Genomic DNA, 27070 nt, shown 5'->3' on the forward strand with positions numbered 1-27070 from the left:
AGTCATTGACTTTTCGTATTTTAACTTAAAAACACACATCTCCTGTACCTCACGCACCATAGGTAGCTCACATGGACAAGCTTCCTAAACTACTTTTGCACATTTTGACTAGATAATTGTTTCACAACAATCGCATTGGAATTTGATGTAGCGTGATTGGTTTTTTTAAGCAAAACCACACAAAAACACACCTTTCAATATCACAGTAAGTCCAGTTAGAGAGATTTTAAGCCACAACTGCATTCTCGACAGCCAGACTAAGATTTAATAACCAGCAATAAGACCATAGCCTTCCAGCTTTTCTCACATTATATCAATATGACCTATCACAGTTCAATTCTCATCTTCTACTCATAAGAGAAGAGGTTCAAGAAGCATGATATGCATAATCGATTGACTATGTCTGACATTCTATCAGTTAACCCTCCTTAGTGTATTGAAATGCAATGGCAACGGTAATCAAATATTTTCTTGAACAACCAGTCTTAAATGATCCCTCCTGATACAACCATAACCTTCCATGATCCCACATGACAATGAATCAAATTTATAAATACTCTCGGTGCCAGTAGCATAACAGTCCCTAACATACACAGCTGCAAGGTTTTACTTGTTGAGCCCAGACAATACAACTGCATTGAATCCTCTCAAAAAACACCATTCAATATCACAGTAAGTCCAGTTATAGAAAGAAATTTTAAGCAACAAGTGCATTCTCATAATGGTATTTACCAGTAAATCTCTGGCATTATTTGGTCCCAAACATGACATAGCTTCACCAAAGGAGCCCAGAGTGTATCACTATGAAATAAAGCAAATCTAGGTCAATGGTAACAGTGTAAGTTACATAAGATTAAGTACTGTAATTGTTACTGTTTGAACTGTTAAAATGATGATCTACATCCATGACATCCATTTCACCTCACATTTGAGACACGCCTCATTTAACAAAATTTTTGCATTTTAATCCAGACTGATAAAATTCAAAGTTTCAGTGCACCACATATCCACCATGGCTAAAATAACATATGGTAATTTAAAAAGGAATCTTTAACTGCAATTAGATATAGTAAAGCCAAAACTTGGCGAAACAATAATCAGGCGATGTACTGACGTGTTGAAATGAATCAAATGCGTATATTTATTACTCTTCAAGAAATCTCATAAAATTCATGTAGACAAATTATAAATGAGAGTTACATTAAATCCCATCTTTCCAAACAAGTAGGAAGGACGTCCATCGTATAAACAAACCCACCAACGTCCAAATAAACTGTTAGAATTAACAAGGTATATAAAATGTCCGAATATAAAAGAATGCACTGTTCTTTTAAAAATACACTTTGAATTTCTAAAATCTAGAGTTAAATGAATGGGATATCCACAAGAACACAACATTCAATTCACAATGGATGTACCTTGAATAAAAACTAAAATACACAAATTTATAAACCTTGATGAGACTATGCTCTAGGCCCACATTGAATGCCATCTATTCTGCAGTTACTGGCCCAGCAGCAACCTGGATTGATCCATCTGACCTGTAACCCCTGCCTCTTCCACGACCCCTGCCTCTGCCACGATCCCGTCCTGTAAATATGAAAGTTAAAATACTTTCTTACTCAGATGTATCCCTTACCTACACGAGCCTCTCCGGACATGCCAACAAATAAAAGCAAAGATTTTACACCTGTGTACCTCCCGAAATGCATAAGCTGTATGTAGTGCTTAAATAGCACTAGCAAGAATATCTGAAAAATGAAAATTTAACTGTGTTTTTAATAGCACAGTAAGAAATCTCTTGCAGTAGACCAAAATGGTAAACTGCACCTAGAAATCAAAGGTTTGTTCTAAATCATTTGTTTTAGATGCATCATAGTTGATAATACTGTGCCAATTCTTCCATTGAGACAGTTATGGAAGGGAAGATGTATTTATGAAAGGCTCTAATTTTTAAAGCCAGTGTAAATAACATTACCAAAGTTGTCTTGATGTGAAAAAACTACATTTCTCCACCAATGAGCAAGGTTGCTCAACCACCAATGTTGCCAATAACAAGATATTGACATGGCAACATATGTTTTAAGTAAATTACTGGCATGAATTCCAGTCAGTTGACAGAAATGAATATTACTTTATCATCATGAAGATCCAAGCCAAATTGGTTTAAGAGGGGCAATAATAGGATACATTATATGAAGACGCATTAGAGAGATTTTGATGCACTAAAAACAATTTTTACCAATTCACGATGAGTCTTCTCTTCCATAGAATAGATATGTTTGCTACACATGTTTTATAGCAAGAAAAATGTGTGAGCTATCCTAACTTATATCAGTTAGTAATCTTGGAAACATACAAGCTACTTGATGGCAAACATAGTCAAAAAATTACAATATGTAGACGACATTAAAGTATGCTAAATAAGAAACAGTCACTAAAGTGAAACAACAGAACCAAGTGTAAACTTTATTTTATTTTCTGTAGCAATGAAAATAAGTTTTTGAATCATGTCAACATAAATTCAAATGTAACTTTTAGGTAACAATCGTTATGATCATAAACATTACGAGAAAGGAACCTGATCAGATTGGTTGGAGAGCATTCATGATCCAGACTCCAATCATAATTGCTAATACTGGGCTGTTTGAGTTACAGATTACCGTTCCTTTTGAAGCCAATTGAACAGTACGCCATTCAGATTTGGGAAACAGGTCAACAAACAAAAAGTTCTTTCATATAAAGGACTGCTGAAAGAAATATATATCTAGTCAACAAATATTGAAGCTCGAAAGCCAGTATATAGATACAGACACCCAAGTTATATTTAAATTTGATTGAAAGATTTGATCATCTTCTTGCAAAGGAAGCAAACCACTAAGAGGAGGATAAAAGAAAAAGAAAAAGAAAAAACAAAACAAAATGGCATATCATCAGGTTGGATAATCAAATCTCTTCAATATGCTTACGGACAGTTATTTCATCTGCAAATGACAAAATACATGCCAAGTTCTGAGATAGGAGGTCCAGTAGATATGATAACAATTTTTTTGCATGCTGACCTCCTCACCTCAAACTTCATCAGACTTCGGGAAGAGATAGAAGATGACCTGGTCTGGTCAAAAAATCCACACAATGGAGATTTTACAGCAAAACTGGGATATGAGTCATATATCTCTTCACAATTGAAACTAAATGGTTGTGGGAATATATGTGGAAACTCCACGCTCCATTAAATTCCAAGCTCACTCTATGGCTGGCATTAAACAACAAACTACTTACATGGGACAATCTCATCAAACGTGGATGGGAAGGACCCGCTATTGCATATTATGTAAATCTTCCCCAGAAGGCATTGCTCACACTTTTATATCCTGTGCATCTACAGTGCAGGTTATACACAGGATTCTCAGAGCTGCATATAACCAGAACATGTGCATCAGCTAGTCTGATAAATTGCCTAAAATCATGGCTCGAAAACAAAGGTGTTTCCTCTTTCAAGGGCTTTCCAAGCATTCTGATTAATTGTATATGGTGGGCCAGGGACACAGCAATCTTTAACTCCAGGTTCATCCCTACAGAGATTACCAATGGCTTGGTGACAAGATTGTGCATGGAGCACAACGTTGACCAAAAATCCCTGCAGCGACATATCCCAATCATGCCACCCTTACTTTGGATACTCCATAGGGGTATTTTGACAGCACTTCACAAGGCTATCCGCCACACTGCGATGTTGGTGTTGTTCTATTTCTCACTCAATCACACAGCATACAGGTCAGATATGCACCTGGGAAAGGAACCAACAACAGGGCTGAGTAATTGCACTTTGTGTCGTACTCAGGGTTGCAGGAATCGCCCCCCCCCCCCTCGGATCCTAACCCGGAACCGCGACCCGTGCGGAAGCGTTCCGGAATCCATAGAGGAATCGCGATTCCGTTTTTAAGGTTGCGCGCTTCCGCATTTTTAAAACGATTCCTGCCAAATGAGGTTGCGCCCCCCCGGAATCGCGCTTCGGCATGCGGTTCGGGCATGAGGTGGTGCCACGCAACCTGCCCGGAAGCGCACGCCACCCGCACGCCACCCGGGCGCAACCCGCGCATATCAATTTTTTTTTTTAATTTCATTTAAAATCTAACTTAACTAAGCATGAGGGGGTGGGTTAGGGGTGGGTTAGGGTCACTTTAGGGTGAGTTTAGAAAAGAATAAAGCCCCCATTCTCTTCTCATTTTCTCACTTTGAGTTTATGAGAGTTGGAGAAGAGAAGAGAGGAGAGGAGAAGAGAAGAGAGGAAAGGAGAGGAGAAGAGAGGAGAAGAGAGGAGAGCTTGGAGGAGTGAAGAAGGAGGAGCTAGGAGAAGGAGGAGGAGCTTGGAGCAAGAGCTTGGAGGACTTCATCTACAAGAGCTAAAGAGGTAAGTTCAAACCCCAAACTCCCTTGTTTTTTTGAAAAAAAAATTGTATTTTTCTCCTCCCTCTCCTACTCTTTCCCATTGTTTCTACTTGCTCCTTTATTTACAGGTTGTCCACCACCTATATCCATATTCCAAGATGGTGTTCTTTTGGCTTCTATGTATCATTCCACTCTTGGTTTTAATGATGGCAAGGGTGAGGAATAGAGGGGAAGAGGAAGGGGATGAACTTGGTCCTAATAGTAGTGACCCAATGTATGATGAGGAGGAAGGGTTTGAAGAGGAAGGGGATGAACTTGAAGAGGACACTGAAGCACAAGATGGGAAAGGTACATCAAATCCCTTGTGGAACTATGTGACCAAACTTGAAGGGGGAAAGGGTGGTGGATCTTACAAATGGATGTGCCCTCATGATTGTCATGGAGGAAAACCATATACGGGTTCATATACCCGTCTGAGGAGGCATCTTTGTGGGGTGCTAGAGAGTGATGAAAAAAAGGGTTCTGTGGGGGTAGCCATTTGCCCAAAAATTTCAAGTGAACAAAGACAAAAATACATCAAAATAGAGATGGCTGCACAACAAAAAAACAAGAAACAAAAAACTCATTCAGAATCAAGTGCAACCTCTAAATTTGGTAGTTGCCCATCTCCTCATGGTACTTCTGCAACCTCTGGAGGTAGAAAAACAATAGGGGATTTCCTTAATGTTGCTGGGAGGGATGATGTGGATGGAAAGGTAGTCCGTTTTCTTTGTGCTTGCGGTGTACCATTCAATGTGCTTCGCTCTCCCTATTGGCATGACATGGTAAAGGCCATCAATGAAGCCCCAAAAGGATACAAGGCCCCCAACTATGAGAAAGCTAGAACAGTGTTATTAGAAAGAGAAAAAGCTAAGGTTCAAAGAGCTTTGACACGTTTTACACATGAGTGGGTGGATTATGGGGTATCCATTGTATCAGATGGGTGGACAAATATTAGAAACCAACATTTGATAAATGTTCTTGGTGTTTCTTCTAAGGGTGCAGTATTTATTGCATGTCATGACTCCTCCTCCATCAGTGCAACTGCACAAAACATTGCAGATCTCCTATTGAAATCAATCAAAGATGTTGGTCCGAATAATGTGGTTCAAGTGATCACAGATAATGCAGCAAATTGTAAGGCAGCAGGAAAAATTATTGAGCGTACTCATCCACACATCTTTTGGTCTGGGTGCCTGGTTCACACATTGAACCTTTTGATGCATGATATTGTGAAACACAAAGAATGTGGGTGGATTGCTGAGGTTTACAGGAAAGGGAAGCAGCTCATTAAATTCATCACAGGGCATACAAGGGTAAACTACTTCTATGGCACTTACTCCAAGTTGCAATTGCTTAAAATTGCAAAGACAAGATTTGCTAGTTATTACCTCACCTTTAGGCGGCTAGTGAAGGTGAGACAAGCTTTAACTAATCTGGTGTGTGCTGAAACATGGGATGAAATTAACCAGTGTACAGATGGTGCTACTGCTAATGTAGTCAAGGACACTGTTCTTGACACTTACTTTTGGTCACAGGTTAAATATGTTTTGCAATTCACCAAACCAATTTATTACATGATCAAGTTTGCAGATTCAGATCGACCAGTAATTGGGGAGGTGTATGAGCAAATGGATAGCATGTTGGGGCAGATTAAAGACATTGTTGAGCCTAGAGATACCACCTTGTACAATTATATTCGTGAAGAGGTGGAAAAGCGATGGGATATGCTAAATGTTCCATTGCATGCATTAGCATATGTTTTGACACCTAGGTACTATCATCCATCATGGCTTTCAAAACCAGCACCTGGGGGGGGAAGCAGGAAAAAACCACACCAAGATAAAGAGGTTCACGAAAAATATATGGCTGCATTGAGTAGATTAATCCCTGATAATGAGGAGGCTGCATTGGTACGGAGACAGGTGAGCAACTATACGCTCAACACTGGTCCATTTGGGAGCATGCATTCAATTGAAGATCGAGAGCATTTTTCTGCTCTTGAGTGGTGGAACATGCATGGAGGGCCTACTCCACTTCTACAGAGTTTGGCATTGCGGGTGCTATCACAGGTGGTAAACACTTCTTCTGCAAAGAGGTGTTGGAGCTCTTATTCTTTCATCCACAGTGTTAAAAGGAACAGGTTGAGTTTAGACCGGGCAGAGAGCTTGGTTTATGTTCATTACAACTTGCGATTGTTGTCCCATTACTGTGAAGATGCAAAGTCTAATAAAGACTTGTTGACTTGGGACAAGCATCCAGAGGAGCCCAATTTGGAGGATGGAGTGTTGCAACTAGAGCAATTAGAGGATGCTCTTATCCAGGTATGTCCATTGTGGTATGAATTTTCCAATTTTCCCTTATAAAGCATTTCTCTAATTCATGTTTTTAATTTTTTTGTTAACTAGTGTTTTTTTTTTTTTGCATGAATTTTTTGAGCGATTCTAGGATGATGATGACCGTGTTGATATGCCACCACCCCCACCCCCATCTGGTCCTAGGTTCCATGGTTCAACACCAACAGCAGGGGGTTCTTCTTCATCAGTTCCAGTGCCACGACTTACACAGGGACCATTTTCTTCATTGCCACCACGTGGAGGCACGCCATCACGTTCTATTCGTGGTGGAAGGAGGAGAGATTAGTAGATATATTCACAATCTACTTCTTTTTGTCATAGTCTATAGATTACTCATTAGACTTGTAGACTTGTGAATTTGAATTTTGAACCTTTTTGGCTTGGCGGTGACCAAGTGACATATTTTGTAAACATTATTATTTGAATTTTGGACATGACAAATGTTGACAGTTGCTCACTTGCTAGATAAATCATAATATGCTCTATGTTTTATGTTTTATAATATGCTTAAATGTTTTATGTTTTATAATATGCTTAAAAATTTGATGTATGTTTGTAATAGCTAGAATATAGATGATTGTTGTACATACTAGTAACTACAATGGAATCATGGATGCCATATCTATCTTGATTTATGCAAAAATATGCATGTTTTCATGTCTTCTACAATTAATTTGGTATTTGGGATGTTTGTTTTGAGTATAAATGCAAAAAAATATATAAAAATATATATATATATATAGCAGACGCTTCCGCGGACGCTTCGCTCCCTAGATTTTTGGAAAATGACTCTTCCGCGCTTCGCGCTTCCGCTTCGCTCCCGCTTCGTGCAACATTGGTCGTACTACACACTGCATCAGAGAAAAATGTAAAGAGATTACAGATGACAGGCAAATCCAAACTAGTCATAAGCTGGGCAAACAATAAAGCACAGGTTGAAAACATTTACCTTCAGTCCATCCTATGGTCAAGGAAACTCTCGCCTCCTTTAAGTGGACCTACCTTACACACATTATGCATGAATTAAACACTACTACCAATGGACTCTAGTGACTCTCCAAAGATGCTCTGAAGCTCATGACAGGCACCTTCGTCATCTCTAACCTGACAGATGGAGTGGAACACAACCAGATGGTCTTCCACGTATAACTAATTTACAGAAAAACTAATGTTCTCTTTTTCTTCTCTCCTTTTTGGGACAGTTCTATATAATATATCTAGTGCTCTGTAACCTTTTCAGTTTTTTTGTCACAGCACAACTTTGCACTCTGGTACAGAATAGTTATATTTTGTCCATACACTGTTTTTCTCAGGTCATATAATATGTTTCAGCATGTATCAACAGTATTTCTGAGCGTTTTTGTGCAGTATAATGTGTCAAGAACAGCAATGTAATGCCCTGGTCATATGCTACGGTGTTCGTATGGACACTGCTAGATTGTCAATGACATTCAGACTTTTGTCTGAATTGAACAGACATAAAAAGCCATGGAAGCAAAGTCATGGAACAGCCATCTATATATTCACTCATAATGAATATAAAGCTTTTTCCTTGTGGAAAGAAAGATAAGAAAATTACATACACAATTAGGATTGGACAGAGATGTTCCTGGACATCAACAACAATATTGCAGGATGTATTTATAGTAGTAAGAAGTTGGATGTACCCTATTAATTGTACAAAATAATCTTCTTTCAAATTATATCTTTTGTATAACTTGAAAACTTTATGTTGCTTTGGAAGCCTGAAATCCTTTACCATATGCCACCCACGATCATAACAAAGCAAGTATTGTACAATATAACCGCAAGTCAAAACCCACTAATATATGACAGTACTATTAACAAACGCATTCGGAAATTGACATCTTTCAAACAAATCAAGGTGAACCATAGGATACAGTTCAAAGAGAATGAAAACCAAACTTACAAGGCTATACTTAAAAATTCATACTTCTTGTTACAGAAAAGAAAAATCAGTGCAATCTCCTAAATCTGTACATCCATTGTCAAATGGCCATACCTTTGAGGAATGACTGGCCCACCAGGTTTGTCATATTTACCTGCATCCTAATTAGCCCAATATTTTCTCTACTGTATAAACTACAAATGACAACTTAAATGTTGCCTTGCAAAGCTTGAAAAAATATTTACCACATGACACAACAAAGCAAGTTTGTACAACATAATTGTATATATCAACACACTAATACATATTAGCATTATTTTTCCCCAGCTTTAAGAATTTGACATTTTTCCAACAAATGAGGCAAGAAAATAATTCAAAGGGATGAAACAATTGAATGAAAGGGTTGCCTATTACCGAACGAAAAAAGCAAATTTCATGCTTATTGTAACAGAAAAGCAAAGACAACATAATCTCATAAATCAAGTGCAACCCATCATTGAATTACCACATCCTTCAAGAAGAAGGACCGGCGCATCAGGTTTGTCAAATTTACCTGCCTCCTGGTTAGTATCTATTGTACTGTAACCTCTTCCCCGCCCCCGACCACGACCCCAACCTCTTCCTCGCCCCCGACCCCGACCCCTTATATAGGTCCCATCCCCATTATAATCACCACCCATCATAAAATTTCCTGTGTTGATAAGATAGTATATATTGATTAGAGCTTGACAAAATGAGACAAAGCATCTCAACAATCCAGTCAAAGTTGAAATACCTCTTCCTCTACCCCTACTCCGACCACCACGGCCTCTACCCCTTCCACCAATAGGTGAGCCCTCTATAACATTCAGGAGAGAAGAATTAGATTGATGAAAAATACTACAAAGCAAACCAAATGAAATAACTTAATAAACAAAATGTTGTATTTGCAAATACACAAAAAAGTACTACCTCCATCATATTCAAATTCAATCAATGGCTTAACTTGATCCACTGGCAATGGAGGTTGATACCTGCATCACTGATAAATAAGGCAACATTCTACAACAAACTTATTCACCAGGAATCAAAGGGCTTATACATTATTCCTGATAATGGATAATACAAGTGATTTACCCAGTTGAAGTTTGATCCAGCTCTTTGGTAGATAAAGTAATTGTAATCATGGATACATGTCGAGTGGTTTCGAGTCTGCAATTATATCACACATTGTATTAAAACTATTATTAATGTTTACAGAAATAGTATTGAATGCAAATACCTAATAACCATCGCAAACACTCGCATATCCTACTAGCAGAGACTTTTAGTATGGATGTTTCACAAAGAGGTACAGAAATTCAAACAGTACTTCAAAAGTTATGAATGACTTACGGAAGAAGGCCTTCCTCCAGTGGTTCCCATGAATCAGTTATGTCAATTGATCCAATACTAGTAATTTGATGCAGACCAGCAATCCTTCTCTGCAAGGATCAAGCTGTACCTATGTGAATTCTTTTAAAGATTACCATATCTGTCCAACTGGACAACTTAGATTTCAAATATTCAAGTGGGTCCACACTCTTTGTATAAAAGAAACAACAAATCCATTTAAAATTTAAGAATACATATACCCTGAAAGGTCAATTGACTGGTTGCCAGTGTGTTTACCTTGATAATCTCTGCAATCGTTACAGTCTTGTTGATCGCCCTTCCCATAGCTTTTAGGATTATTTCAGCTGAGGCTTTTTCCTTCTATAGAAAGGCCAAAATGAATTATAAACATTAGTTAACACCAAACATCTATTGCTGCATTGCACACAAGAACTGAAGCCCGTACATAGATTTCACAATTGTAAGTAACCCAACTTGCATGTTTTGAAATTGGTCCATCCCACAGCTGCAAGATATGGCAGACAGGAAGTATATTTTAAAATACCTAGCTGCAAAATATGACATACAAGATGTATATTTTAAAATACCTGTAGCAGTGCTCACTTCCAGGAACGGAGTATTTAGTTGAATGACCCACAACATAAAAATATGCCTCCATTTTTGTTTAAAAAAAGGGGTGATTATTAGGAGACCAGAACCCCAGCTTTAATCCTATTCATAGGAATCTATAAATTTTAATACATAATTGTTGGGAAACACATGAAACGGAGAATTTTTAATTTTAAGGGATGAGTAGGTCATCATAGTCTCGGTCCTCAATGTTACAGACACTAAGTTGCAGCAAATTCCCTTGATGAGCTTAAAGCTCAAGGGAATCATAGCATGCTTTATCCTCCAAGTTGACCTGATTTAACCAAAGCCCAGAGATGGCCCTATAAAATGATTACCCCATGGTTGACACAAAACAGAGGTTTTAGTAGTGAATTATGAGAATAGAACATAAAAGACTGGGTGCAAATTAAAAGATAAAAAGAAAAAGAAAATCATCCTTGTGATAAAACTGGGAACTGGCACAAAAGGTTAATACTGGAAATATGAGAGAACCATCTGTTGTCTACTTAACATCTAATATCTAAGGTTTATGCAAAAGAATATTTACTTATTAAACATGGGCATTAACTTGTTGCTGCACTATGCTACTATTCAGAAACTGTGGTATCAAATCCAGTGGACTGTACCTGAACCAGCTGATACGCAACAGTCAACACCCTAACCAGCCAGTAAACGGGACAACTATGCCAGTTCCGGCCACCAGTCCCCAACCATGGATACACCAGCACGCCAGCTTTGGGGAAAAAAACAAAATAGAAAGACCAAAAAGATGAAAAAAATCAGCCATAAATGCTATTATTAACTTGTCCTTCATATTCCTTTTCCATCCCATTTATAGCTCCACATTTTTTCAAAGTGTTTCCAACCTCATTTGAGTTCATAGCAAGAAAGTAGAATTTCATATCCAGTTCAGAATTCAGCATACTTAACAGGTTTCGGAATTTCAACATTTTCTGTTTCCAGGACTGGCAATTGCAGCATCGCAGGACTGGATTCTGTCATGTACAAAGTTATGGAATTGCAATATCTTTGAGAGCACCAAGCCCTCTACATATCCTGATGTTGGTGATGGCATGGTGTTGACTGTTAAGATCTTGGTAATAAAAATTTTAAAAGTATGGGGTTGCAATATAATTGAGAGCACCAAGCCCTCTACATATCCTGATGTTGGTGTTGACTGTTGAGATCTTGGTGAAAAAAATAAAATGTACCCTTCACTCAACTCAAAACCAATGATTGGGAAAGTTCAGCTTTATGCCTCATTTTAATCATTGGATTATAGCTGATTTCATTAAAATTGGAGGGTGTTGACTTGAGCAGCAACATGGTGGACGGACTTGGATCCACAGGTAGCACCAAGAACCAGTGTTGATGTCCCTAGAGAATCGAGACAGAGGCCAGAGAAGGCAAAGGATCCCAGTATAGGTGATAATTTTGATTATATGTAATTATTTGTTGTATTATATGTTTTTTGGACTCTAGAGGCCGTTCAGATCCTCGATGTTTATGTATTTTGTTTCGTTTGTATCACACTGCCATTTTGCCTTACATGTTATACACCCGAGAAAACTTTTTATATTTCATGTCTAATGGTTTGATTTGCATTGATTTATGTGACCGTATTTTGTTTTATTGAATTTTGCATATGCCATGTATTTTAAGTAGACCAGTTCTTCAAACCAGTTCTCCTAACAGTTCCAGTCAGGCCCTGATCTGACCCTTGACTGGTTCCATTTCCAGTTCCAGCTTTGATAGCTTGATCAGAAGTCCAGAACTCTTAGCAGCCATCTTATGGGTTCGACAATGCACCCATCATGCACCTGTTTAACCACACTTTGGATGGATAAGTAAGTTAACTTCACCACCTTTTTGACAGCTGGATGAGTATTAGCCTAAGTGAGACATTAGCATTTTTGGACATGATGACCATCCCTGTTGTGCAGAGTTGGAGACGATGAGATGGCTGCCTTCCATGGTGAAAGGCAAGATCATGCATTCACCTTCATCCTTACCTCATCTTCACCATCAAGACCTTGCCTTTGTCATCAGCAATGTTGCACGAAGCGGGGACGAAACGGGGACGTTTTTTGGAAGCGGGGATGCAGAAGCATCATTTTCCAAAAATATAGGAAGCAAAGCGTCTGCTATATATATATATATATATATATATTTGCATTTATACTCAAAACAAACATCCCAAATACCAAATTAGTTGTAGAAGACATGAAAACATGCATAATTTTGCATAAATCAAGATAGATACAGCATCCATTGTACATTAATGATTAATTATTCGAGCACCAACCATTTAGATGCATCAACCATCTAGAATCTAGATTCTTCTCCCCTTGTCTAGCCTTTGCCTCTACCTCAATTGTCTAGGGATATTAGTCAACATTGCCCAATTTTGATCAAACTACCTAATCCAAGACTTAAAATGTGGTAGAAAAAGCTTAACATGCTTGATCGATGATTTTGGCTTGATTGAAAGGTAATTTTTTGCTAAGGGCATGACAAAGGAGTTCAACAATTAACACCACCAACACTAGAGTACATATAGGGCTTGGTGCTCTTGATTAAATGCTAATCGCATACCTTCATACTTGATATAATCTGATGAAATGCCACAATCCCATTGATCCTGAATTCCTGAAAACTGTTAAGTCTGCTGATTTTTGAATAGGATATGAAATTCTATTTTCTCCATATGAAGTCCAATGAGGCTGGAACCACTCTCAAACATCCTGAGTCATTTCATGGTAATGTTAAAAATATAAGTAAAAGTGACATTCTCCTTTAACATTACCATGAGAGATGAATGGGGACTTTATTCCCTTCATTCCTCAACCCTAACCCAAGGTGGACCCACCCCCAACAAGCAAACTCACCAAAAAACAACAACAACAACAAAAACAGATTTTTTTAGGCTGCGCGGCACACTTTCCGAAGTGCGTATGGAACCGTACGGGAACCGTACGATCCGGCCTCCGAAGCGCCGCACTTCGTACGGCGGAAGCGTCGTACAAAACGTGCTTCGGAGATTCCGAAACGCGTTTCAGAAGGACGCTTCCGAAATTTCCAGGAAGCGTCATTCTCAATCCAAAACGCGTTTTGGAATTTCGGAACCGTGTTTCAAGAGGCGCTTCCTGGACGTATCCATACGGACCACGTTTCGGGGGTTAGATCGGGGGGGGGGACGTTTCCTGCAACATTGGTCGAGCCTCATCACATACATTGGATTGCTACCAAGAATCTCTTGAGATATCTTCGGGTCACAATCACCTATGGACTGAGATACACTGCCGGAAATGTAAGGCTCCATGATTACGCTGATGTTGATTGGGCTAGCTGTTGGCATTATGATACATTTGTTGTACTTGATGGCAACCCACTCATCTCAGATAATAAATTATAGTGTAGAGAAAAGTTCACGCACTTATATGCAGAGAAAAGTTTATTTCATGTAGAGAAAAGTTCACGCACTTTTATGCAGAGAAAAGTTTATTTCATGTAGAGAAAAGTTCACGCACTTTTATGCAGAGAAAAGTTTATTTCATGTAGAGAAAAAGTTCACGCACTTTCATGCAAGGAAAAGTGCGTATATGTTGGAGAACTTACCTTTGGTCCATGGTAGTTAGTCCTTGGTATTTGAACCTATGAGGAAAAGCGCGTATATGTTGGAGAACTTACCTTTGGTCCATGGTAGTTAGTCCTTGGTATTTGAACCTATGAGGAAAAGCGCGTATATGTTGGAGAACTTACCTTTGGTCCATGGTAGTTAGTCCTTGGTATTTGAACCTATGAGGAAAAGCACGTATATGTTGGAGAACTTACCTTTGGCCCATGGTAGTTAGTCCTTGGTATTTGAACCTATGGTTTTGGACCATGGTACGCACTTTCATGCAAGGAAAAGCGCGTATATGTTGGAGAACTTACCTTTGGTCCATGGTAGTTAGTCCTTGGTATTTGAACCTATGGTTTTGGACCATGGTACCTCGTCAAAAGTGTTGATCTCACGCAATTTCATGGTTGGTTCATGGTATTAGTCCGACAGTTTTTGATCCTATGGTTTTGGCCCATGGTATTGCATCCAAAAGTGTTGATCTCACGTACTTTCATGGTTGGTTCATGGTATTAGTCCAACAGTTTTTTGATCCTATGGTTTTGGCCCGTGGTATTGTGAAAGGCCTAAGACTATAAAAGAGGAAGGAGATAATTTGGCAAAGCATCTTCTGAATTATTGAATATCTGATAAAGTGCTAGATCTGGAATATTGTGATTGGGTTTTGGTGCAGATCTGGATCTGAATGAAGAAGGAACCTGAGCGTAAGGAGAAGGATAAGTTCTATTGATGGATCAAAATCTTAAGGCTGGAATAGTGGTATCTCTATATGATTTTGATCTGTGATATGTGGCCTACGCTTGATCTATAAATCTAATAATCTGGGTCTGAATTATTGATGCATGTTTTATTTTACACATGTTATGATCTGGGTATGTCTGATGTAACAACTACAAAGTTATAAGGAAATATTTGCAGATCTGTATGCGGGTTGGCTTTGGTGAAATCAGAGATTGATGATGCAAGTGTAGTTGATGGGTTTTTGATGTTCTTGGATCCAGTTTGAAAATTTATGAAAAGTGGTCCTTGAAAGAAAAGAAGTAGGGGGTTGTAGCTCCCTTCCAGGAGAGACTGGAAAACGAGAGAGAGTTGTAGCTCTCTGCAGGTTGCAGCCTGCGTACTGGTAAAGGACTGCACCAGTACAAAACCATTGTAAAAGGAGTTTCTAATTTGAAAGAAGATAGAGACATATTGCAGCAGGTGGTTTTCACCCACATTGGGTTTCCACCTTACATCTTGTGTTTTTTGGTGTGACTATATGTTTTCTTTGTTCATGCTCATTATTTTATGGTACTGACATGCAAAAATAATTCAAAGAATAAATAAGAAAGATTTATTAAAAGAACTTGATAATACTGATTCACCCCCCCCCTCTCAGTATTATTTCCAACAATTGGTATCAGAGCAGGTCCTTCAGAGAAGCTTGATCGCTTGAAGGAAGATCATTCATCATGAGCAACTACGAGAGGGAAGCATCAATCAGGCCACCAATTTTTGATGGGACAAACTTCAATTATTGGAAGGTAAGAGTTACTGCCTATCTTCAATCTCTTGGTACAGAAGTTTGGGATATCATAGATACAGGCTACACTTTTCCTTCAACTACTCCTACAGATACGGCAGAAAAGAAGAAATATGAAACAAATGCTAAAGCAGTCAATACTCTGTTGGGATGCTTATCTCAAACAGAATTCGTGAAGGTTATGCAATATAAATCCGCAAAAGAAATATGGGACAAGATTGTCTTGAGCTACGAAGGAGATGAACAAGTAAAGCGTGCTAAACTTCAAACCCTCAGGATTCAGTATGAGAATCTCAGAATGTATAATGATGAAAGTGTGGCTAACTATTTCCTTCGGGTAGATGAGATTGTTAATTGCATGAAAAACTTGGGTGAAGAAATAAAAGAGGCTATTGTGGTTGAAAAAGTTCTAAGATCATTGTCCCCCAAGTTTGAATCTAAAGTGTCTGCAATAGAAGAAAAGGAAAATCTACGAATTCTTACTATGTCTCAGCTACACGGAATTCTAACTGCTTATGAAATGAGAAAGGGAGGTCCATCATACAGAAGAGAAGCTGCTTTCAAGGCTTCAGGCAAAGGAGACTATTATGAAGCAAGTCACGTGCCACAAGAAGAAGAAGAAGAATCAAATTTTGTCAGAAATCTTCAAAGGGGAACCAGAAGGTTCAGAGGTAAGTTACCTTTTAAATGCTTTGCTTGTGGAAGAGTAGGTCATTATGCTGCAAAATGTCCTCATAAAGATAAAGGAAAGGAACCTGCTAGATGGAACAAGAAACAGATTGCAAATAAGAAAAGCTACTACACTCATGAAGATAGTGATGGTCTATCAAATAGTGACGAAGATGAACGAGGTAATGACTATAAACTCTTAATGGCATTTGAAGATGATGATTACATGGATGCTATAGATGTGGATAGCTTTTGTGAAGAAATTTCTAGACTCAAGACATGTATAGAAGAAAAGAATAGGATCATTGATACTCTACAACTTCAAATTGATGAAAAAGAAAAATATCTTGAAAAGTTAGAAGGTGAAATTGTTGGTCTTAGAAAAGAGATTGAGAAAACAAAGGCTATTAATCTTAAGTTTGTCAAAGGATCTGAAACTCTGGATGAGATCATCAATGTACAGCGCTCTCCTCTAAACAAGACAGGTCTGGGCTATAATGGAGAAACTTCTCAAGCATCCACCTCAAAGAGTTATCTTGATGCAGCAAGAAGGAATGAGCAAAAGCACAATGGAGATCACCAAGTAAAGCAGGGACCAATTACAAACAAAGACTATCAGGCAAATCAAGGGCAATCTGTCTTAAGGATGAACAAAAGCTACAACCAGCCACAGGTAAAATCCTCTCAGTTTGCTTCAAGAATGAATGACAATAGAAATTACAATCGTTTGGGCGGAAGATTTGATAACCGCAGAAATTTCTTCAATGGACAATGCTTTTCTTGCCATAACTTTGGTCACAAAGCAGCTCAATGTGTTGCATATAAAACGATCATGATTAGAGAAGCTCAAAAACAAAGAAGTATGACCGGGATTACAAAAGGGACCTATAACAACTTTTTGGTTCTTGAAAATGAAGTTGAATGTTCTATTTGCAATAACTTTGGTCATGAAGATTCTGAATGCAGGAGCAGGTTTCAGCAGACAAAGGAACAAGCCTCAAGCACCAAAACATGGAGAATAAAGGAACCACAAACAGAAAGATGTGGGATAGCATTTTATGCAGAGGGACGGGAAAATCTATGGTACATTGACAGTGGATGTTCGAAGCATATGACAGGGGATAAAGAAAAACTTGAATCATATTCTGCTCTAGAAAAAGGAAAGAAAGTTTCTTTTGGAAATGATACTCCTGTAACTATAAAAGGAAAAGGCACTGCTCAGTTAAAAGAAAAGGTCAAAGCTGGAAATGTTTTGTATGTTGATGGATTGAAACATAATCTTCTAAGTGTCAGCCAGATGTGTGATCAAAGAACCGAGGTGATATTCAGATCAAATGGATGTCTTGTTCATGATCTTGATACAGGTAAAACAGTGATCAAAGGTAAAAGAACTCCAAATAATCTATACATATTTGAAGAAGGACAACAACAATGCTATCTGAGCAAGGATGATGAGCACTGGTTATGGCACCGGAGGTTGGGGCATCTAAGCTTTTCACAAATAAGGAAAGCATGCAAATATCAGGTAGTTCGTGGTCTTCCAGATATCAAAGTTCCGGACAACACCATATGCAAATCATGTCAGTTTGGAAAGCAAACCAGAACTATCTTTCCGGAAAAGGAAGGATCAGCTAGCATGCCTCTTGAGCTAGTACATACAGATACATGTGATCCATTTAGGAAAAGGACACCTCGAGGAGAAGAATACTTGATATTATTCATTGACGATTTCTCCAGGTTTGTCTGGTTAGGACTTATGAAGCACAAAGATGAAGCATTCGAAAAATTCAAATCCTTTAAAGCCTTGGTTGAAAATGAATCAAGATACAAAATTAAGTGTCTTAGATCCGACAGAGGTGGGGAGTTTACCTCAAATGAATTTTTCGATTTCTGTGAAGAACATGGGATAAGAAGAGAATTCTCTACAGCTAGAACTCCTCAGCAAAATGGAGTGGTGGAAAGAATGAACAGAATTGTCCAACAAATGGCTCGTGCTATGCTTGATGAATCTGGAACTCCCGCAACTTTCTGGGGTGAAGCAGCACATGCTGCGGTTATTATTCTCAACAAAACAAATGTCCGAGTGAACAGCACTCAAACCCCTCATGAGCTCTGGTATGGTGAGACTCCTTCGGTAAAGCACTTCAAAATCTTTGGGAGCAAATGCTATATTAAAAATACTGATGAGCAACTTGGCAAACTTGAACCTAGAGCAGATGAAGGCATCCTTCTTGGTTATTCTCCACACAGCAAAGCATACAAGTGCTATAATAAAAGACTTGGAAGAATTGTTGACAGCATTGATGTAGTGGTTGATGAGAAGGGATACATTCCTAGGCAAGTAAATCATGAAGACATCGAAGAAGATGAAGGCCATCCTCAAAGACAGAATGATGAAGAAGAAGAACCTCAAGAAGAACCAGAGGAGCAGATAAGGATAGAAGAGAAGACTCCATCCAGATATGTTCAGAAGAATCATCCAGAATCTCAGATTTTGGGACAGAAAGAAGCAGGTGTACAAACAAGAAGAACAATTGCAGAAGCTTCAAGCTATTTGGCATTACTCTCTTCCACTGAACCACAAAATGTGAAAGAGGCATGCAAAGATGAATGTTGGGTCAAAGCAATGGATGAAGAACTTGAGCAGATCGAGAAGAACAACACTTGGGAGCTGGTTCCTAGACCAAAGGATAAGAATGTTATAGGAACAAAATGGGTCTTCAAAAATAAATTGAATGAAAATGGAGAAGTAATTAGAAACAAGGCCAGACTTGTTTGTAAAAGATATGCGCAGCAAGAAGGAATAGATTTTGAAGAAACTTTTGCTCCTGTTGCAAGACTTGAGGCCATCCGAATGTTCCTTGCTCTCTCAAGCTTTCAAAACTTCAAAGTATTTCAAATGGACGTGAAATCAGCCTTTCTGAATGGAGACTTGGAAGAAGAAGTATACATTGAGCAGCCAGATGGTTTCATTCTTGGAAATGATCCAAATCTTGTATGCAGATTGAAAAAGGCTCTCTATGGCCTCAAACAAGCTCCAAGGGCTTGGTACTATCGTTTGGACAAATATCTTCATCAACAAGGTTTTTCAAAAGGATCAGCAGACAGCAATCTTTATATAAAAGTTGAAAATGACAAATTGCTGATACTTGTTGTGTATGTAGATGACATTATCTTTGGCAGCAATGAAGAAGCTATGAGTCAAAGCTTTGTCTTGGTTCAGCAAGAAACAGAGTTCGATTGCCTTGTCTACAGCTGAAACAGAATATGTTGCTGCTGCATCTTGCTGCACTCAACTCCTTTGGATGATGCAGACCTTGCAGGATTTTCAAATCACTTGTACACCACCCATCTCCATCTTATGTGATAATACAAGTGCAATCAGCATTTCAAAGAACCCAGTCATGCATTCAAAAACCAAGCACATACCAATCAAGTATCACTTTCTCCGGGAACAAGTGCTTGAACAAAAGGTCAAGTTGGAGTATGTTCCTTCTAAGGAACAGGTTGCTGATATACTCACCAAACCATTGCCTAGGGAGACCTTTGAATACCTCAGGCAAAAGCTGGGGGTTGTTGATGCATCATCTTGTTGTTGAATCTCTTCTGATTGTTGGTTGTACGCAAGGTTCATCTGAAGTATATGCGTACATGTGCTGGGTTGCGGATTGGTCAAAGATCGAATGGCACAGGTTCAGGGGGAGCATATCATGCATTGTTGGCATTATGGAGGAAGTACAGAAGGTGTTAATTTGTGGTATGTTCTATGCTAGAGCAATTTATTTAAATTTTCACAGTTAGCAATCACATCAGCATTACGATAAACTGCAGATAGAACATAAATATAAAACGCAGAAAACAAGCCAAGACAAGAGGACACAGGATGTGGCACAAGCCAGGGACAAACCCCACAATGTGTGGGGAAACCCTTGATCAATTCTTCTTTTATGTTCTTCAAAGTTCAGCAGAGAGAGATAGTACAAATATACAAATCTGAGATTTTGTTACAGCAGTAGAAAACCCTTGACCAGAGAAGTCAATGCTGGTCAAACTGGACAGACTCTTTCATCCAAGTATCATCAACAGGAAGCTCATCACACAGAGTCAAACATAGTCAAGCCTTGACTCAATATAATTCCCAGAACGCTGTAGTCTTCTTGCTGCATAAGCTGTCCCTGTTTCATAAGATAGGACATCATCCTCCATTCTCCATATGGTCAATAAGGCAGGCCTTCTAAGGCTGTGATGAACTAAGTAGAGACTCCACCACTGCACTGCTGTCCAGGTCTAATTGGAAATCCTGAGAACAGCCTTTGTTGCTAGCTATGGCCTGCGGCCTAGCCGAGCAACAAGTTAGGCCTCCAGTCCTTTATCAAACAGCATCCAAGCACCATCAATGCAGCAATACTTTATCCTATAAGGACTTGACTCTGCTGTCAGCCCTTTCCAACATCCAACTGTTTACATAAGCTGATCTAGGGCAGATTTCTTCAACGCATTCCTTCATTATGTAGCAGTGGCTTACCAACCTTTCACACAGTCCTTAAGGCATGTCTTAAATGTCTTCACTGATCATGCTGTCACCTACAGCAATCCAAATTTATATGCTGTCCTTTCAGACCTCCTTATACTGTGAATAAGTGCCATCTTTTGCTGCAGATAAGGAGTCTCTTTCATGACAGCAAATAGGAGCCTTCACAAGACTATGAATGGGCCTCTTAACAGCAGATTAGGGCTGCGTAATAAGGACCTTGGGACAGCGGATTATGGCCACCTTCATACTACATATTAGTACTCCTCTTGACAGCTACAGGTCTCCTTTTGCACTGCGTCCAGACCTCCTTGTAAGACATGACTGCGGCTTGACTGCGGCTACGTTAACCTTACTGCGGTTGTTCCTTATATGACTGCGGCTGCCTTAACCTTACTGCGGAATATGCGTATAACATAACTGTTCTGCGTATATATTTATGATTAGCGTATAATGCTACAGCATGTATATATCTCTATAGATGTGAATATATGTTGTCATTGCTACATTGAAGGAGACTCCATTGACTGCGTAGATTAGGGCCTGCGTGCCTCGTATTAGGTCTTTGTCTGCTGCTCATCCTCATATGCTTGCGGCTTCCTGCGGTTAGGGCATCACCCTTGGGCCAGCGTATCTTTAGGTTCTCTCCTTCCAAAAACCCAGACGTGGAGAGGAGATCACCTCAAGAATACATGTGCAAATTACTTCAAATCCTCATCTATTTATACTAAAAGTGTAGAGGTTGAATAGACACGTCGGTTGGGCTTCTAGAGCCTACATATGTGCTGGTCGGCTTGACTATAATTACATAAACAAAATAAATTCATATCTCCATAAATACTTATTGGAATCGGATGATCTTTGGATCAATCCTACACCTCTCGACGAGAGGGATCCAATAAAAATATTAGCTGCCATAAATAAGCTAACCCACATGGAGTTTGGCCCTAGTTGCCAATTTAACACTCCCTCTCAACTAGGGAGAACTCCATCCATTGATCCATAAGTCCGACTGTACTATCTCTGCCATCAGTGCCCTGCACTGCTCTGCCCATCTTTGCTCAGCTCTGCTGGCTCTGCTCAGCTCTGCTGGCTTTGCTTTGCTCTGCTCAGCTCTGCTGGCTCTGCTCTGCTGGCTCTGCTAGCTCTGCTCTGCTGAACTATGAGGAAGAAGAATTGATCGAGAATGTCTCATACCATTCTCCACTGACCCGAAGTCAGACTCAGAGTGCATACCTCTGGTCCCAGACCAGTCTCAACTGACCCAAAGTCAGCGTCATAGTAGGTACCACTCCTACCACTGGTCCCAGACCAGTATCGCAGGCTCAGAGAGTGTACTACTGGTCCCAGACCAGTCTCAACCGACCCGAAGTCAGCGTCATAGTATGTACGACTCTCACTGGTCCCAGACCAGTCCTGCACTGACACGAAGTCAGTCTCGGAGTATGTACCACTGGTCCCAGACCAGTCTCAGCCGACCCGAAGTCAGCGTCATAGCGTGTACAACTCCTACCACTGGTCCCAGACCAGTATCATTGATCCCAGATCAATGGAGGACATCCTAGCGTAGGGAGTACGGTAGATACAACGATGCGTCCATCGGTATTACTATGGTCCCTAACTTCATTTCCCTGCTCATTGATCAGATGAGAGGTACTTCCCATGAGTCCCAGACTGCATGGGTAGGAAGCCTCGACAGGAGAACTTAATCAATCTTGTCCTCACAGGAGAACACATCAATCCTGCTACAATCGCCATGGAGAACACATCAATCCAGGCTGCCATGGAGAACACATCAATCCAGGCCTCACAGGAGAACACATCAATCCTGCTACAACCGCCATGGAGAACACATCAATCCAGGCCTCACAGGAGAACACATCAATCCTGCTACACAAGAGAGCGAATCATCTTGTCCCACAAGAGAGCGAATCATCTTGTTTCAGTGCGCACCACCAGGGGAGGGTGAGTCACCCTGTGGTCGTATGTTGCTCCAGTAATAACCGCAAGCCCTCAGAGCTCCCAGAGCTCAATGTATGCAACATGCAGGACCCTTTTACAAAGGTCTCTCGACGACTCCAAGTCGTTCAGGAAAATCACTAATTTGATCTTTTCTCAGGGCTCTGTCCTGTACATCATCTCAGTGTGATGGAGCCTCCTTGATCATCGACTTACCATATCCCAGATAAGGCAGTAATTGATGTCTATCTGCTGGAGCAATTGTCAAATACGGGATTCCTCAATAATCGAATCCCATCTCTGGTTGTCACAGAGATTCACAATGGTATTCATCATGTGTACAAACAGCTCACTGAAGAGCTTCAACAACCAGACTGCCTCACAGAAGGCCATACTATCAGCATGGTGGTGCTCAGAGTCACCGACTTCTGCTTCCTCTGCTCTTTCAGGATATCGAGGCAAACAGCACTGAGAAGTGCTCTAGTGATCCTCCATACTGCCTGCCCACTCATCATTCGAATAATCATGTGGTTTCATATTTCCGGCAGTGTATCTCAATTAATGAGAGATTGTGCCTTGAAGATATCTTAGAAGATTCTTGGCACCAATCTAGTGAGGCTCAACCAAATATGAGCTCACCATGCTAACTGCAACACAGATGTCCGGACGGAGCTTCTCCAAGAACATCAATGCGAATGAGTTTATGAAACTCAGAGGCATTTCCCAAATCTGGTCCGGCATCATTACCATATAACTTCTGAAAGTTAAGATCATCGAGGCAGTCACAAGCTTGCATCTTATCTTCCCACATTCAGAATCCAACTCCCTCTGTCTCCTATGAATGAGAGGGTCTGCACCTGTCAGACATAGGTGCCGGTACGAGAGGTTTATCATCCACAACCTTCGAGTAATGGTTTCACTCCTAGTGAATCTCAGCTGCATTGGAAAGCTATCAATCCTCTCATACTATGCCCGAGGTGTTTTCCTTCAAGCCATAGAGGGCTTTTTTCCGCCTGTATACATGAGATTCCTTAATCATGATTCTCAAACTCCTCGAGTTGTTCCAAACCTGTGAACCAGCTGTATGAGGGGAATGGTCCCCTTATAATATTTTCCTTCGGTACATTTCAGACATGTACCTGCATGCTTCTTTTGAATACAGGCATCCTAGTCACCATTTGACTCACAGACCTTGAGTCAATGGACATGGTCCCTAGTGAACTTCCTGCAACTTGATACAACCCTGAACTCAAAAACATCTTTAAAAGATCTATTTTCAAACACGTACCTTTATATCGATAAGTGCCACCCTGCAACCTTTGACTTCCATTTCTGAGATGGACATCAGGTTCGATCAGGTACATAAAAGAGATTTGGGGTTCCTTGCTTTCGTGGAAAAGTCGACCATTGTCTTTGATGACCCGCATCTCTGTCATTCGGGCACTCCTTCGCATAAGGGCCGAACTCATAACCAACACATCTACCTTTCCTTCCTACCCTTAGATCTGAACTTCCTAATGAAGTGATGCCATCAGAAGTTTTGCTGCACCATTCTAATAACATTCTCTGCTTTGACTTCACCCCATTGATCCTTCTGTCTTGTCCCAACTGTCTTCGGTGATTGCTTTTTCACTCTTGCTTGGGCATTGTCTTCGCCTTAGCTCTGATACCATGTTAATTTGTGGTATGTTCTATGCTAGAGCAATTTATTTAAATTTTCACAGTTAGCAATCACATCAGCATTACGATAAACTGCAGATAGAACATAAATATAAAACGCAGAAAACAAGCCAAGACAAGAGGACACAGGATGTGGCACAAGCCAGGGACAAACCCCACAATGTGTGGGGAAACCCTTGATCAATTCTTCTTTTATGTTCTTCAAAGTTCAGCAGAGAGAGATAGTACAAATATACAAATCTGAGATTTTGTTACAGCAGTAGAAAACCCTTGACCAGAGAAGTCAATGCTGGTCAAACTGGACAGACTCTTTCATCCAAGTATCATCAACAGGAAGCTCATCACACAGAGTCAAACATAGTCAAGCCTTGACTCAATATAATTCCCAGAACGCTGTAGTCTTCTTGCTGCATAAGCTGTCCCTGTTTCATAAGATAGGACATCATCCTCCATTCTCCATATGGTCAATAAGGCAGGCCTTCTAAGGCTGTGATGAACTAAGTAGAGACTCCACCACTGCACTGCTGTCCAGGTCTAATTGGAAATCCTGAGAACAGCCTTTGTTGCTAGCTATGGCCTGCGGCCTAGCCGAGCAACAAGTTAGGCCTCCAGTCCTTTATCAAACAGCATCCAAGCACCATCAATGCAGCAATACTTTATCCTATAAGGACTTGACTCTGCTGTCAGCCCTTTCCAACATCCAACTGTTTACATAAGCTGATCTAGGGCAGATTTCTTCAACGCATTCCTTCATTATGTAGCAGTGGCTTACCAACCTTTCACACAGTCCTTAAGGCATGTCTTAAATGTCTTCACTGATCATGCTGTCACCTACAGCAATCCAAATTTATATGCTGTCCTTTCAGACCTCCTTATACTGTGAATAAGTGCCATCTTTTGCTGCAGATAAGGAGTCTCTTTCATGACAGCAAATAGGAGCCTTCACAAGACTATGAATGGGCCTCTTAACAGCAGATTAGGGCTGCGTAATAAGGACCTTGGGACAGCGGATTATGGCCACCTTCATACTGCATATTAGTACTCCTCTTGACAGCTACAGGTCTCCTTTTGCACTGCGTCCAGACCTCCTTGTAAGACATGACTGCGGCTTGACTGCGGCTACGTTAACCTTACTGCGGTTGTTCCTTATATGACTGCGGCTGCCTTAACCTTACTGCGGAATATGCGTATAACATAACTGTTCTGCGTATATATTTATGATTAGCGTATAATGCTACAGCATGTATATATCTCTATAGATGTGAATATATGTTGTCATTGCTACATTGAAGGAGACTCCATTGACTGCGTAGATTAGGGCCTGCGTGCCTCGTATTAGGTCTTTGTCTGCTGCTCATCCTCATATGCTTGCGGCTTCCTGCGGTTAGGGCATCACCCTTGGGCCAGCGTATCTTTAGGTTCTCTCCTTCCAAAAACCCAGACGTGGAGAGGAGATCACCTCAAGAATACATGTGCAAATTACTTCAAATCCTCATCTATTTATACTAAAAGTGTAGAGGTTGAATAGACACGTCGGTTGGGCTTCTAGAGCCTACATATGTGCTGGTCGGCTTGACTATAATTACATAAACAAAATAAATTCATATCTCCATAAATACTTATTGGAATCGGATGATCTTTGGATCAATCCTACACCTCTCGACGAGAGGGATCCAATAAAAATATTAGCTGCCATAAATAAGCTAACCCACATGGAGTTTGGCCCTAGTTGCCAATTTAACAGAAGGAGATCATGGATGCTGGTCTGAATATTGCTGCAATACGTCTTTATCTCTTTCATGGTCATGGATTATGGTTCTTCTTTGCAGATCTGGTTTATAGTCAGGCGGAGCATGTTCTTAGGGGGAGCATAACCCTTTGCCCTTGATGTCAAAGGGGGAGAGTGATTGGTTGTTGTTGCCATCAAGTCCAAAGGGGGAGATTGTTGGCATTATGATACATTTGTTGTACTTGATGGCAACCCACTCATCTCAGATAATAAATTATAGTGTAGAGAAAAGTTCACGCACTTATATGCAGAAAAAAGTTTATTTCATGTAGAGAAAAGTTCACGCACTTTTATGCAGAGAAAAGTTTATTTCATGTAGAGAAAAGTTCACGCACTTTTATGCAGAGAAAAGTTTATTTCATGTAGAGAAAAAGTTCACACTTTTTCATGCAAGGAAAAGCGCGTATATGTTGGAGAACTTACCTTTGGTCCATGGTAGTTAGTCCTTGGTATTTGAACCTATGAGGAAAAGCGCGTATATGTTGGAGAACTTACCTTTGGTCCATGGTAGTTAGTCCTTGGTATTTGAACCTATGGTTTTGGACCATGGTACGCACTTTCATGCAAGGAAAAGCGCGTATATGTTGGAGAACTTACCTTTGGTCCATGGTAGTT

General features: G+C 40.0%; 2 protein-coding genes across 2 annotated transcripts in view; one reads left to right on the forward strand and one right to left on the reverse strand.

The window, feature by feature from the left end:
- Positions 1-1245: 1245 nt before the first annotated feature.
- Positions 1246-27070, reverse strand: part of LOC149155494 (uncharacterized) — a 31417-nt gene continuing 5592 nt past the window's right edge. The window contains exons 3-9 of the mRNA XM_089445650.1: positions 10348-10431; positions 10072-10160; positions 9814-9888; positions 9649-9710; positions 9473-9535; positions 9251-9388; positions 1246-1590 (exon numbers count right to left, since the gene is read on the reverse strand). Of these exons, the coding sequence (XP_089301776.1) occupies positions 1493-1590; positions 9251-9388; positions 9473-9535; positions 9649-9710; positions 9814-9888; positions 10072-10160; positions 10348-10431 (609 nt within the window). The 3' untranslated portion in view covers positions 1246-1492. The remainder of the gene's footprint in view (positions 1591-9250; positions 9389-9472; positions 9536-9648; positions 9711-9813; positions 9889-10071; positions 10161-10347; positions 10432-27070) is intronic.
- Positions 4164-7182, forward strand: LOC149155495 (uncharacterized). The gene is made up of 2 exons (XM_089445649.1): positions 4164-6755; positions 6880-7182. Exons 1-2 carry the CDS (start codon positions 4551-4553, stop codon positions 7072-7074), a joined length of 2400 nt encoding a protein of 799 aa, XP_089301775.1. The 5' UTR covers positions 4164-4550; the 3' UTR covers positions 7075-7182.

Source organism: Pinus tabuliformis, chromosome 9 (assembly GCF_031772625.1).
Source record: "Pinus tabuliformis cultivar Carrire ecotype Pingquan chromosome 9, CPIR1, whole genome shotgun sequence".
NCBI lineage: Eukaryota > Viridiplantae > Streptophyta > Pinopsida > Pinales > Pinaceae > Pinus > Pinus tabuliformis.

Bases quoted from the DNA above. Each gene is read 5' to 3' on its own strand.
- LOC149155495 (XM_089445649.1), top strand. From the start codon at position 4,551: ATGGTGTTCTTTTGGCTTCTATGTATCATTCCACTCTTGGTTTTAATG. The intron at 6,756-6,879 runs GTATGTCCATTG...GAGCGATTCTAG, and splicing joins TAGAGGATGCTCTTATCCAG to GATGATGATGACCGTGTTGA.